General features: G+C 44.6%; 1 protein-coding gene across 2 annotated transcripts in view; it reads right to left on the bottom strand.

Annotated features, from left to right (window-relative positions):
• The window catches only part of PLPP1 (phospholipid phosphatase 1), a 68710-nt gene extending 55012 nt beyond the window's left edge, over window positions 1-13698 (bottom strand). The window contains exon 1 of one of the 2 annotated variants that reach the window (XM_075137451.1): window positions 13338-13698. In XM_075137451.1, the coding sequence (XP_074993552.1) occupies window positions 13338-13395 (58 nt within the window). In that variant the 5' untranslated portion in view covers window positions 13396-13698. The remainder of the gene's footprint in view (window positions 1-13337) is intronic. The other variant, XM_075137450.1, reaches the window with a different exon arrangement.
• Between the last annotated feature and the right edge of the window lie 1413 nt (window positions 13699-15111).

The following is a 15111-nucleotide window of genomic DNA, read 5'->3' as shown; positions in this document are numbered from 1 at the left end:
TTCCTTGAAGTTCCCCATGCTTCAAACTCAGAATTGGAGTTTCTCCATTTTCTGCTAAAATTTGTCTAGCTGACCTTGTCAAGGACTAGTGACCAACAGGTTCTGGGCTGTTTTGCTAGGTACTAGCAAGAAACAGCCAGCAGTTCTCTGATCTGGTTTCTGTCCCCTTTAATTATACAGAGAAGACAACCTGATCACTCACGTGCTCTGGAATTGGCCCATCCAAGACTTTGTGAACGCAAACAGACTCTGGCTAACCCTGAAAGTTACAAGTGTAGTAACAAAGCTGAACAGGAAAAGAGACTAGAGAGATTTGAAACCTTTACCTATGAAAGGAAGGTGAAAAAGCTTTATACACATGGACAAGAATAAAAGCGGACAGGATGGAGAGGGAGAGGAGAGAGGCAAGACTGATATTTGAATCACTGAGCAGGGGTTGCAGGGAAGAAAGAGCCATAAGGTTTTGGTTAGAACTGTAAGAACAGGGCAACATACATTTGTACAGAGTAAAGCTAACCTGAAATAGTTACACGGGGCGATGCTGAGTTCACAAGGAGTTTCCAACTATAATTTGTAGGTTCAAGCCAATTGTAGTGTAGTTTCCAGTGAAAACCTATGGATAATTCACAGTAATATCAATAGCCTTCAGAGAACTTGTATTTAATCACATCTGGCTGGACAACACGGCATGACACAAAAGCCTGTAAGGAAGGATGGGAAGTCCAGGCTGGGAGACTAGGGAGGAAGTCACTGTGAGAATGGTTCCCCACCTACAGAAAGGGAATGTCAAGAAAAAACAATACCCAAGAGAAGGAGGGAGGTGAAGTCTTCCCTCAGCGGGAAAAAAAAAAAAAAAAAAGACCGTTGAATGAAAAAAATGCTGATTTGTTGTATTTTAAATAATTTTTTTAAGATGAAAACAAAGAAGTCATTTAAGTTCCACAACATATCCCACAAATGGAAGTGCTGGTTACCAAACTATGATCTTTTTACAATGTGTGTAACTCCGCACTATTATTCTGATTTGTGGCACTTATCACACCTGTAACTTTAGAGGTAGGTGTTTAAGTTTAGAGGCATAAGGAGTTGGATCCTGATACTCAGGAGTCCATTTGACTTTGCCAGCAAGCTGCCTGCATTATTTTTCCCTGAACAGGGAAAAATTAGCATTTAGAGCTAAATTAGACTCTTTTTCAGCTGGCAGTTGCCATAAATATTTAAGACCAGCAAAGAATACCGTTCAACAGAAGGTAGCTTCAGGGTCTGAAAATACTGTGTTCTACTTAAAATTTAGGAACATTTTCCTAATTAAGTCTATTGACACAGTTTTAAATAATCTTAAAATTGAAAGCCTATTTAAGTTTTATATCTGAAAGGAAAGAGACTCTTGAAGTTTCTAACCGTTTCAGTTATACTGTACCGTCTAGTTCAGAACCAAGTGTGGTGCTCACAAAACCTGGCTACACTTTCAAGAGCAACTTAAGACAACCTAGACTGTCCTGCCCTTCTCCCACCTCTGGCCATCCACTGCTATCCCCTTCCTTGCCACGGCACTAGCTTTTCATGCCAACCTGTCTAAAAAAAAGAAAAAGCCCATGCCCACATAACACAGGTTTTTCAGGAGCACTTGCTCATTTGGCCAAGTGTGTGACTGTTCCAGCTGGGTAAAGGACAAAATAGGAACATGTAGCCCAAGGGTGCGGAAGAAGGGAGAACAGGGACAGCCTGGCCATAGTCTCAGATCAGCTTAAACACCTCGTAAAATTGTTCCCTGGTCAGCGGTGTTTTCTCCTCCACAGTTTTAAGTAGGTGGATCCTGCATCAGGAAGTTCTTACTTAAACAAATAAGTATCTAGAAACTGGGAGAAAGGCAGTTACCCTTAGGGAGACTATGGCAAATGAGAATATTCTAGCTTGATTATTAACCAAAGTTTTTTCCTCATGCTGTACTGAACTCACAAGTACTAATCCAGAGAAACTGTACTAGACTAACATGAGACTGAGAAGAATTATGTTCCTCTACACTTATCCTGAAAAATCAATAGGATCAATACATTCTGCACTTGATGTGCTGACAGAAAGTCAGCTTCAGAAGAAGAAATCCACAATTTACTTACTTAACTACGTTGGGGGTATCAAACAGGAATTCTGTCTGTATTGAAGAAATAATCTTCATAAAACACAGCAAATGACAGCCTCAAAACAGGTCAGTTATTCAGCCAAAGGCTGGCTGCTCATGTAAGAAAAAAGTACTTTTCATAGCTTACGTTCTTATTAGAGATGATGCTGTTAAGTAATCTCATGGACAGATAAATGGTATCATTCTGAGCTGAACCTATACAGCTGGTAATGACTACTGAGGGCAAGGGAGAATTTAAGTTCTCCCACTCTTACACATGTATTTTTGTTTTTATTTTCGGCCAGGACAACCATGTTTGTTTTGCTGCTCATTTGGCAATGTAGAGTCTGGGATAAGGAAGCATGCAAGAGATTTAAAGAAATTGAGACAGGTCAGCCTCATTCTGCTGGAGAGTGTTTGGGAGCACCTGTAAAAGAGACTGTTCTTTGCAGAAAAGCAGATGCACTGAAAATTTTTTTCCACGAGCAGTCAAGAGAAAAAATCAACACCTTTTAGACAGGAGATTCTGGGAGTACAGAAAACTATAAGAGGAAGAAGAGATTAAAAAAATAAGAAAGCGCTTAGACTTCTGACACCTAGAGGTGAGGGATGTACATGAGAAAAATCAATACACTATTTATTTTCAGTAGCTGAGACGAGTGGGTAGCTCACAACTCACCTCCTAGCCACTTTAAAGGACTTTATCTTACTTTTCTACCCCAAGGAATGCAAAATATTTTAATACCAGCACGCTGATTGTTCTGGTAACACCAGAAGCTGCGCTAGGCTTCAGTAAACAGGATGTATTTAAATGTATTTAAAAGCATGAACTACATTCTAATCTCTGCTACTATTCTACTTGCAACTATACACTACTTACATTTTTATTTGTTTTCTGATCTATGATTTGGCTAGCAGAGAAGCCACATCAGCAACCTGGGCCAGTCGTCAACACTTTCACTAAATAACTCCCTCAATATGCCTTACACTTTTGGTTGAGCCAAGGTCAGGGTGGTGGAGGCAGGAAGCGAAGGAAACCTTCCTCTGAGCTGGACCAGTCTCGACACAGAAGAGTGCAATTTCTAGTCCAGTCATTTACTAACAGAGAACTATATCATATTCTAGTTTCTCCGCATTCAACAGTTTAGTACTACATGGGAGCACTAGTTCAGTTATCTACATTACCAATCCATTAGAACAAGTCACAACATTTGATTAAAAATATTCACACAGACAAGTGTATTCTCCCTTACATCTACATTTTAATCAAAAAAATGGACTTTTAGTCTAAAAAAGTACCTGTTGATCTAAAAACCATGCAGTTGTCTCTCCTATGAGCGTTTACAGAAGTACAGATACAAAATAAAAAATGCGGAGAGACAAGACAGTAACATATCCTAGCCTGCTCTATTACTTACAGAGAAAAATAGGCGGCTGGAGAGAGCCAGCTGCAGCTCACAAGCAAAGGCTGTCCCCTGGGCTCAGCTCTGTTCAGGGGGCAGAGAAGGTTGAAGTCAGACCAACTGATCGACAACCACCTGGAACTCATGAGCAGTTCACCCAGTGGGGCAGAGGCCAATTGTCCTGATTACTGACAGACCTGACAGAAAGATGTAAGACCTTCAGACTAATAGCCAAAAGCAAAAGACACTAGAGGTGGGGGGGAGATGGAAAGGGAGAGGTCAACAGCTTCTTGTGTTGCAATGCTGCTCATGGGGCAGGGAAGAATCCAACTGGCTGCAGCAAGAGCAAGCAAGAGTGACTTCTCCCACTATAACCCCTCCTGTTTAGGGGAAATTAAATATTTAATCACTGCCTGCATTATGTGCTCAGTATTACATTCACTGTTAAAGGCTTTGACTGTATTGTCCAGGGAATTAAAAGCCCACACATACAAAACCATGTACACGCCCCCAAAGATCAAGATCTTCTACAAACAATCTACCTAAAGCACTGGGCTTACAGACAGGGAAAACAATACAGCAAAAGAAACTGAAATATCCAGGTCAGCTGTTGGCAAGGCAGGGGAGGGATTTTTTTTTTTTTTTTTACTGCCAGTGACACCAACTCTGAATGTCATTTAAGACCGGTGCTCTTTTAAACTCCAGAAGTTATAACTATTTTTCCATTTAATCTTTGTTTTGTGGGAGTGCACAGCAAGAGGCTTTCAGAGTATTTCACGTATAGCTACACACCCTAACCTGAAATACCATTCAGTCTCTAGAAACCTAACAGGCAATTAGTTGTTAGAAGTGTAAATGCTCTTTTTCCAATGAGTCTTACAAGCATAACAACATCCTATTTAAACAGTCTTTAACGAAGTCAGGCCTTACAATGGCAGTGCTGCAGAGGGACTCAGAATTTCCATATGATTGTATACCTTGTCATCCACCAGAACGTCATTTTATACTGTACACTCTGCTGCATGCCACCATGTTTAAAAAGAGTATTTTTAGTTATCAGAACCACATTTTTTCATGGTACACTGAAGTTTGTAGTGTCTAACGGTACATTTTGAGAACATAAGCTCTGTATTAAGCTAGATCTAAATAGAATTTTAAAAGGAAAAAGGAGAACAACCTGTATCTTTTAGAGCTATCAGAGCAATTGTTTTGTACTGATTCAAAAGACTTCCTGAGAAGTTCCTTTAACCAGAATTTGTAAAAAATATTTATACAACATTGTTCTTGATACTCAAGTATAGTGAATAATGCCACAGCATCGGAAGTCCTCCGGTACTCATATAATAGAGCAGGTGTTGCCTTCCAGTTTCAGTAAAAGTTCTCCACATTAGATTTGTGATCTTAGTTTCTACATATTAATGATTAGAGATTTCATCTTCTAGTATCAATGACTGGAGTCTTAAGATTCAAGGAGAGATGGGAAGAATGACAATAGACTAAGTTTGCAAGCAGAAATAGTGACCTTACTCCCATTCCCAGAATCTCCACTAGCATTAGACCCAGCCACCACACTGGCTTGGAGTATTTTAACTGAATACTAGTACTGCAGTATAGGCTCACCTAATGAAACAAAATTGAAGCCTTAATTCCCCTGAATCAGCAAAAAGCTACAGGATTCACTCAAGAAACACCAAGAAAACGAGACACTGATTACGAAGATGACTTACTTAATGGGGAACAGTTCCTGGAGCTGTTTGCAGGGCTCGATCTCACTGCCTCCCTTCTTCATCTCAGCATGAAATGCCCTCCTGATCCCTTAAGGGCCATATATGCTCCGCATTAGCTTGCTGCACATCAGAAGGTTCCCTGGTTATAATTAGAAGTTTATTCTCTCAGATCTCTTCACCACCAGTTTCCAAACCAGCCCCTTCAGCTTAAGGAAAGCATAGTCCCTTGCTCTTCAGGTACCCTAAAATAAGGTAGATAAGCTTAGATACATGTGTTCCTTATCATCCCTGTACTCCAGTTTCAGATAATATTGCACCTACTATTAAGTACCAGTGACTCAGTGATCTACGACTCAGTCAGAACAGGCTTACAGTAATCTTCAGATCTGCAATAACAGAACAAAGTTAAAGCAACAAAAATGCACTAAGAATAATTTGAGGGAAAGATTCCACCTTATTCTAAGAGAGGCAGAAGCTACCCAAGATGCTGAAGTTTGATACACAATCCCTTCTACGCTTAAGGCAAAAACTGAGCAAAACTCCTGTTTGGTACAGCTTCCACCTTTCCTTGGAAAGGGATCATGTAACAAAATCCTATGACCCTTCTACTACACCAGGGATGGCCAGCTAACATCTCAAAGCTACCTTATGTGATCAAGCAAGCCGCATGTGGTCCCTCTGAAAGCTGCATGATTAGCAATGGCAGCCAAAGAGGAGGCGGCACTAAAATCTAGGCTACGTTTAGCAAAACCCATTGTTTCATCAGCAGCATCACACAAATACAGCTGTATTGATACGGCTCCTGCATACCTTTGGTTCCATTTAGTAGAATCAGGGTTTATAGCCACTCCAAGATGGGTGCATTGACCTGACACACTTGCCCTTTTTAACTTAAAACAAAAAAAGCTTTACTTTCCTGTTGCCAGATATCAAGATGCCGCATGAACAGGAGACGCCAAAACTGTGCTGAAGTACAACACAAATAAAACTGAAGTCCCTTAACACACTTCTGAGTTGGACTGCTTCTTGGTTACAGCTTTTTAAAGATGAATCAGCAAAGTCTATAACAAAGCAAGACCAGCCTATTAACGCTTCTTGTACTGGTTGTTTCAAATCGTATAACTCAATGTGATGAGTGTTTGATAAGTGCACCAGTTTCAACATGATTTTTCTGTATCATGTTCTGCTAAAGAAGCTTACTTGAGTCTATTTTTGGCTTCTATATGAACAAGCAGTCTTGATTTTAAAAGCTGGAGCCGACTGTGCTAGAAAGATTTGTGTACCAGAGTATCTGGAAAAAGTAGTTTGAAAGACACAATGCAAGTTTATCAGTAGCTTTTAGTTCTGTGCCTCTGAGATTAGTCTTGGAAAGGAAAATTCCTCCCAGAAAACGGGTCAACTCATTAGCAGTTGATTGTAAAACAAGAAGAGATGAGCGGAAGATTCTTAATATAAGCGGCATAGCTTTCTTCCAGTTTTTAAACTGCAGGACTCCACCACTCTGGCTGCAAAATCGCTTGTGGGTCTACTCACACGTGGGACTGAGAGGTCTATTGCTGCAGGTGAACTGATTAGTATTTCCTGATGTAGTGGCAACTATATCCTTCCAACAATATAGTCTAAGAAAGTATCTTAAGGAAATCTTGCTTCTTCAGGATAGCTTTAAATGGTTTTAATTTTTGTCATAAAACTGGGCTAAAACTAGTCACTTGCTAGTCATCCATTTTCTGAATTTTTAGTGTTTGTAGCTTTTTCAGTTCTCTTCAGTCAACTATTTTACCTGATTAAGGTAAAATTATCCAAGAAGCAGGAGCTGCCTTTTCATGATAGGGAAAAGAACCAATCCCTGGCACCACCACCACCCCCCTGAGCAGATACAGCAATAATCAAGCCCATACCAATGAATTTGACTTTTTTAAAGCCATACTTCTGTCGGTGGTATATCTTGCCAATAACGTTCTATGTAATTCTGTTCAGCACTTTCTTTTTCTTTTTTTCCTCCCTATTATCCAAGGTGCATTCATTTTAATTCTCCTGGACTAATTGTGGAAAGAGCATTATCAGTTGTCAGGGATAAATCCAAGTCTCTTGGAAGGCTACAAATCTTGAGTTGTCTCTCATCATCAGGTACCTTCCAGAGTTAGGTCACCTTTTCGTGCTACTGCTTCCATGGCTCCAACACAGTCCCAGATAGAGGACCATCACAGCTTTATCCTGTCATCAGCATCTGGTCAGTGCAACAGCGCTCGTACATAAAACTATGCAGTAGTAGGCAACCAGTAGTCAACTCTTTGCTTCCCCTCCCACCAGGGCTGTGACTGTGCGGGTTTCAAACTGAGCTGCTTTTAGTCAGTATAAGTTCATGCTATCCGACTCTTTAAGACCAGGTCAGTGTATTGAATCAGCTCAGCACAGGCTCAACAAGCACCCAAGCAGGTATAAAGGTTAGGCAGGACTTCTTCAACTATGAGAGATAGCTATTTTATCATTTAGCTGTAGTGTAATACTTCATTTTCTACAGAAAGGATGTCAGAAGCGCCTTCCCTCCCCTTCCCTTAAGCAAAGGTCACCACCTTCACATAAGCATACTGCAAGAACCCTTCTGTCTAAGATTAAAAAGTCACCAGGACTCAAACAGCTGGTAAGGAACCTCACTGCTGACAAGCACCTTGCTCTGTTATGCCAAGAGGAAAGAGTATAGTGCTGAGTTCAAGGGTTGGCTCTTGGGAAGGCACTGGAAGGTGAATTAGGATTTACTCACTGCCGTAAAAAGCAAGTGCAAGAACTTCTCTTTTTGAGGCAGGGGTTAGCCAGAATACGAGATACACTTTAACAGCAATATCTGGCAGAGCAAGAATCCAACGGCTGACTTTGAATAGTGTTCATTAACTACTGGACTTCTGACCTGAAGCTTTTCCGTAGGCTTCTTAGCAAGATGGACGGAGTCTCTGGGTAGAGCATCTTTCTTTACGTGGGGGAAAATAAAAAGTGACTGTTGCCAAGAACAGTAACAAGAGACAATGTCACAACCAGAGTATTCGGTCTCATGTGTTTGAAAAATCACAGTAGGAGAGGGAAGATTTTCCCTCTTTTAGGTGACAACCATGCTTCCAACGAACTGAGAATCAACTTGATGAGTATCATCTCATGGTACCTAGTGGACAGCATCATTTGAAGACAAGCTGCTCTTTCACAACACGTTACAGCTTAACAATGTGATCATACACTAGAAAAAGATTTAGCATCCACATGACGTGGAAAATAAGGATGGTGACACATATGTCAGTGAGTCACAAGTAATAGGGGAGGACATTTTATTTGAACTAGGGCAATCAGGAAGTGCTAACCCACACAGAAGCAGGCCTTCCTTGACTGAACAGCAATATCAATCATCACGGAGACGGCTGCCTTCAGTGACAGCAAAAGTAAACACAAAAGGGAAAAACGGCACCTAAAGCAAAAACATTGTACAGAGTGGTCAGCCATCTCACTCTCCCAGGTCACATACTGCAAAAGCAAACTCACCTGTCCTATACACATGCATCTGCTGTTTGGCATATTGCCGTGTATCAGTCTTTAAATAGTAAGTTTAAAAAAGTGATGTAGGTGTTTAGTATTTCTGGGTTTAGTTCACGTTCTTCTGTTTGGAAGACTAGAACTACTTCTTCCCTTACTCAGAAGTAGTTTCATGACAAAAAAGGTAAATAAGACTACCACAGTCTCACCTTCCCCACCACCAGCCACCTACCGACCTCCTTTTTTGCACAGGTACTGCTTGCAGCTCAGGATACCTCAATGCCCAAGTAGCCCCACTGCTAGAGAACAGTTGGGCAATAGGGAGGTTGTCAGCTGGCTTCTTGACCCAGCACAAGACATGGGGGGGGAAGAGAAATCGCTACAAATACAGCAAACATAACTAGATTCTACAGCAGTTTTAAATTTCACTAAGTAATTCTTTACTCTTTCCAACATATTGCAGAAGAGTGGATCAGAACAGTGAAGGGCCAAATTCTCTGGAAGACATCAATTTTTCTAATGTCAGGTTATACATATTCTTGCTTTACATCAGCAGTCACATATTGACAAGTATACTCCCTAATTACTTACAACAGCTTGTCAGTGATTGTATAGTCAGGCAACAGACTAAAGAAACACAGTTCTGTTGTATTGCGTCCCTGCACTCAAGTTAGGCATGAACTGCACAAACACGGACCAGATGCGAATTGTCCTAGAGTCTAGTGTCATAGAGAGTATTTTCCTTATTGCTCCAGTCACCTCTGAACTTAGTTTAATTTGACTTGGTCTTAGTGAGAGTTTGGTCTAAAGGTAAATGTATTTAGTAGTTCTTCCACTGATTACAGGAATATTACCATGGGTTTCCCAACTTTGTTCTTTAAGTGTTGTTTACCTGCCTTAATGGAGGAGCCTGATTTGCAGTCAAACAATAGACCTGTAAGAGTGGCACAGAGTGTATGTGTAGTGCCTAATGAAAACATCAGTCACAAGCTAACTAATTAAGCTATTCTAATAAGCTGTTATTTTTTGCATGACAAATTCAAAGTTAAAATGGTTTTACTATTGTCTAGAAATGTCATTCCATTTACACATCTATGCCATGCTATATAAAATATCTCTCCATCAGAAAAACAAGGAGGGACAAGTAACAAAAGTATGCAGGAGAAGGGAACCCTGCAGTCCAGGTTATTCATGCTTTCCAGTGACGGAAGAAGTTAACCACTGTCTACTGGACCGCACAGAGTAAGGGAGCTGTTGCTTGCAGCACTGCAGAGCTGCATACGGACATGCAGCACGCACACACCCAGCACTGCAGATCAGCACACACTCACAGAATGCAGATACAGCCTCATCGCACTATTTAAGGACAGATAATGCAGAAGTCTGCAGCTTTTTCTTTTTTTAGATTACAAAATATGAAACTAGTTCAATGCTGAAACACTAGCATCATTTAGAAGGAAAGAATTATTATCCTGATAAGAGAGAGAGTTTTTATTTATTTTCTCAGGGCACCAAAAACTGCTTTCCCTGATTTCTCTCTCCCTTACTGGGTAGAAAGGTCGATGAGGGAGGGAATTTCCTTAAGGCCAATTAAGAGCAACCTTAAACTTCAGGTTTCAGGCAACCAAACTGATCAAATAGCTTAACGCCACATAAAGGGGGAGATGTTGCTCCCTCCTGTGCTGCCTCCTCTTTCCTGATCTCCTACCTCTGCTCTATCTTGGGCACTTGTCAGATCTTTCAATAAACCCATTTCAATCACGAAAAATCACAGTAAAGCTCTTTTTTCCTTCCTCCCCTTTTGGAAAACTTGCATTGGGAGAGCTGAACCTGCACAAAGAATGGTTTGACTAAAACAGGAGTGACATACACAGAGTCACCCGCTTCCACTGAGGTGAGCTTATGGATAAGTCAGCTCGCCATGACTTGAAGTGATATACTTAGGGTTTTTTCTGCCCAACATTGCTGAGACAATGAAATTAATTTTTCTTCCTCACCTTCACTTGCTATGGGGAAGGTGTGGGCAGGAGAGGGAGAAGAAAAAAGGCAAGCTCTGTATCAAGTTACAGTACGAGTTATATTGGGAATCATCAGAATGCTACTGGTAGCCCTTTTTGTGGTAAAATGGGCTACCACACCAAGATTGAGAGTTCAGTCCTCAACTGAAGCTGGTCGACAGTTTTAAACTTTCGGTATGACATAGTTAAAGAAGTTTTCTTTTGGAGGCTTCATGGTCTTTTTAGTGGAGATACTAGGTATCAGGTTATCAATATCTGCAAGTCACTTTATCTGGGCAGTTACCTCGCGGTCATTTGAGCAGATATCAAAATGCAGATGGGGGGGAAGGGCAGGGAAAGAGTAAGAGTTACAATAAAAGTCCACAATCAACAGGAACTATTCTTCTCACAGTAAAAAAATTTAAACAGATTCCCCCTTTAAGACACACAGGCTTAAGACCTATGTTCTTCAAAGGGCCTGTCTTGATCACATCGGAGCCAGGGAGAAGAGGAAGAGAATTTGGTCCTATATCCAGTACCTTTCCCATTCCTACACTCACATACGTCTCAGCTAGAGTTTCACTGAAACCTGTAACTCAATGTGTTTGAAGTTGCAGGTGTCAAGAGACTTCACATTACGCACTGCCTGCATTTTTCCCCTTACTAGTAGGAAGTAAACAAGCCCAAGGGAAAATAAAAAGTCTGTCAACCCTGCAACACACTGAGGCATCAGGTTAGGGCATCTGTGAGCCAAATGCTACATGGGGGCAGGGGAAGGTGCATAAATTGATATTACACTGCAGGGCAAGGTCAAGAATCTACCCCCAAGTAGTAACTTAGGGCAGCGGCAGGGGGAAACCCTCATTCTTTTAGCTGGATAACCCTCAAGTCATATGCCTCCTATAGTCTTCATTTTAATATAGTTTGTTTTCCTTTATTACTCAATATTACTTAGGATAAACACAGATGCTTCAAACAGACCAAAGCATACGCATAGTGCAAGCTTTTGCCTGATTATAAAGATTTTGTAATGACAACTATCAGGACAGACAAAACTGCTTTACTGGCCATAAAGATAGCATGGAAGTTTAAGCCTTGCTATGGCATAGCTTTGTAAAACGTCTGATCTGAATAAAGACTGCTTCTGCTGGACTACATGGATCCACTATCATTCTTCAAAAGCTCTCTCTCATATACCATTTACTCAAAGCGATGCGTCATTCACCATAATTTTGTTCTTTAATGCCATTTAGCTACAGGTACCATTGCTATTTGAAGCACCTAGCCAGCTAAAAATGTTGCTCATTATGTCATACTGATGCTAGAGACATCTTCAGCCAAGAAGGACTTCATGAGCCAGACCTGTTTGACTGACCACCACCCACTGAACATGACAAGAATGTGCTTAGATTTATTACTGAAGTACCGCTCTCATCCCATTAAGAAGCAGACATCCAAAACTAACACTTCCTAACATTGACCAAGAAGTACACCTTCAGATACTGAAGACACTTCCCAGGCTCTCAACACCCAGAGGTCCAGAGCAGACACAGCTCTTTACAGAGTAAAACTTCCCCTTCGATGATCGGTAACTAACATGACTACTTTTACAACGTGTCATTACATAAAAGCAGAAAGTTAACGTAAATTGACAGGCCCTGATGTAGTTTCAACAGAGCTAGAGGTTGAAACAGAAGAAACAAACATTAGGAAGCTGCTATTATTTGCACTAGCTAAGACAAGCATTCGCAGCGCTGTGGCAGTGTGCTGTGGCTGTTACGGTTCAACACATGGCCATCACCCCTGCCCCTACACGTGCTCCTCGCTGCTGCAGACACACACGAGGACGCAAACACCATGTTCTAATGAGTACCCCGCTTCACCTTCAGCCTCAACCTAGAGCATCACTTTTAGTTTCACTGAGACCGCATGCAACTCAAACCTTGAGGCGGATTCCTCCACCGCACACCACCTATCGCGCCACCTCTGCGGCCGCTGGGATGAAGCTCCCCGTGGTGCCGGCCCCGCTCGGGGCCCATTTCCGACCCGCCAGGGGTAACAAACACATCCCAGGCCGCGGGCACTTGCCTTCCCAGCACAGGCTTTTGCCACCACGGGTTTACAGCAGACAGAAGAGGTTAGGGAAGGAAGAGTAAGGGCATCAGAGAGAAGAGGGAGTTCCAGATGTCAGTGGATAAGCGGCAGCAGCTCCCTCCCCCCAGGACTCTTCCCTCCCCAGCCCGCGGCCTCGGTGGGCGGGGGGGCGGCAGTGACCAGATTCCTCCGGGCGAGGGGCGGGAGAGCCCGCCGCCGCCGTCTCCCCGGGGCGGCGGCGAAGGGAAGGGGAAGGCGAGAGGAGGGAGGGGGTATGGGGGTGGAAGGACGGCAGGCAGCGGTGGAAGCAGCAGACGGGCACAGCGACGGCGCAGGCTGGAAGACCCGCTGCGGGGTGGTGCCTGGCGCCGCGGGGAGGGGGAGGCGAGCATGCGATTAGCCCGGTGCCGTGCGGGGAGGGAGCGGAGCGCAGCGCCCCGGGGGCAGCTTCCCTCGCCCCCTCCGCGGCCCGCCGACCTACCCAGCACCACGCAGACCACGTCCAGCGCCACGAAGGGCAGCCGCGTCTTGTCAAACATGCTGGCAGCGCCGGGCGCCCGGCGTCAGGCGCGGCGGCGGCGCCTCCTCGCGCGGCGCGGTGACAGCCTCGGCCCAAGGGGCGGGAGCGGAGGCGGCAGGGAGGGGCTCAGCCGCGGCGAGGCGCTGCGCTCCGAGCCAATGGCGCCCGCCCGCCGCCCACGATCCCCGCACCGCCGCCGCCCGCACTGCGCTACTGCCACCGCTGCGGCGCCCGCCGGGGCTTTAAGGCGGGCGGGGGGCGGGGGGCAGGAGGGAGGGAAGGACGGGCTGCCGGCGGCGCCTCCGCCCCCCTACCCGCCGCCCTGACGCCCCGCCCGGCGGCCGCGCTTCAACGGCAGGCCGGGGCCGACCAATCGCGCTGCGGCCCGCCCCAGGGCGGCCCGCCTCCCGCCCCGTCCCCGCGGCGCGAGCCCCGCCGTGCCAGGGGGCCCCCTCCGGCCTCAGGGCGCGAGCCCCGCCCTTCGCCCGCCCGGCTCCGCCTCCCTGGGGCGGCCGCGGCCCCTCCTCAGCCGCTCGGCGCCCAGCGCGGGTCCCGCCGGCCCCCCGTGGTCGTGGGGCTGCCGCAGGGCCAGCGCCGCCTCAGGGAGTCCCTCGGCGGTCGGCCGTGCTCTGCCTCCACCTGCCTGCCCGCCCTGTCCTGAGGCGGTGCGGGCCGTGGCACCGGAGCGTGGTCTGCCCGGCCCCCCCGAGGGGCGGCCCGGCTGACAAACACCCGGGAGGGGTGTCGGTGGCGGCCGACCCCGGCCGGACACGGGGACTCCCAACCCCGGCCGCGGCGCGCCGGCCTGCCTGCGGCAGAGCTGAGGAGGGGTCCTCCGCTGCAAACATGGGGGCTTCTTTTTAATTTTTTTTTTTTTTTTAACAAGGACAAAGCTGCTTCCACCTCTGGAAGAGTGTTGGAAAATTAAAAAAGATCTGAGAAGTTGAGTTTCAGCCCATCCCAAAGCAATCTTTTTCCTCGTTAAAAGCTTTTATTTGGAAAGAAAATAGTGACCAACACGAAGAAAATGTTTTCTGCATAACCACATTTTTATTTTAACAGCATTTACTACAAAACAGACAACTTTATTCACCAGTGGTGGTAGTACTGTTGGGCACAAACTCACGCCACTGAGCTTATCTGTGATTTGTTCTAGGTAATTGCGGGTGGGATGGGCTGTGCTTCCCACACTCAAAGCATCAGGCATAACCTTTTCTGCGATTTCTCCTGTATTCCACCCTCTAATTCTATAAACGGCTTCACTTTGTATTATATCCTAAAGGCTGAATAACAGGTTTTGCAGATCAACAAGGGAAACAAGTTCTTGAGGTGGAAATGCCTTGCTAAATATGCTGTATCTTCCATTCAACCGTCCTGCCTAAAAAGGTACATTAAGCAGTTCCATATAGACTATATAAAGAAGTTCCACATAGCAGCCTATACAGGACTTCTGGATTTCATCTCAGCACCTAAGAAGCATCCCAGATACAAATCAAAATGGGCAGCTCTAGAAAATAAAACTATCCTGGATTTCTGCAAGTGTAGTGTAATTTACAGAGCGCGTTTTCCTGTGCAAGTTTTCTTGGGATGGTCTCGTGGAGGTAGAAACTCCAGTTTTGTCTTAAAATGCAGAAAGTAATGGAACAAATTGGAGCACAACCTGGCAACGAAAACTGGGCTTATCTTTGTGAGAACTGCTGCTGAAAGACAAGTGTGCCACCTACTCTGCTCCTCA

The sequence above is a fragment of the Calonectris borealis genome, chromosome Z, assembly GCF_964195595.1.
Source record: "Calonectris borealis chromosome Z, bCalBor7.hap1.2, whole genome shotgun sequence".
NCBI classification, from domain to species: Eukaryota; Metazoa; Chordata; class Aves; order Procellariiformes; family Procellariidae; genus Calonectris; species Calonectris borealis.
Note: the sequence above shows the minus strand (reverse complement) of the source record. Positions and strands in the feature narration are given on the sequence as shown.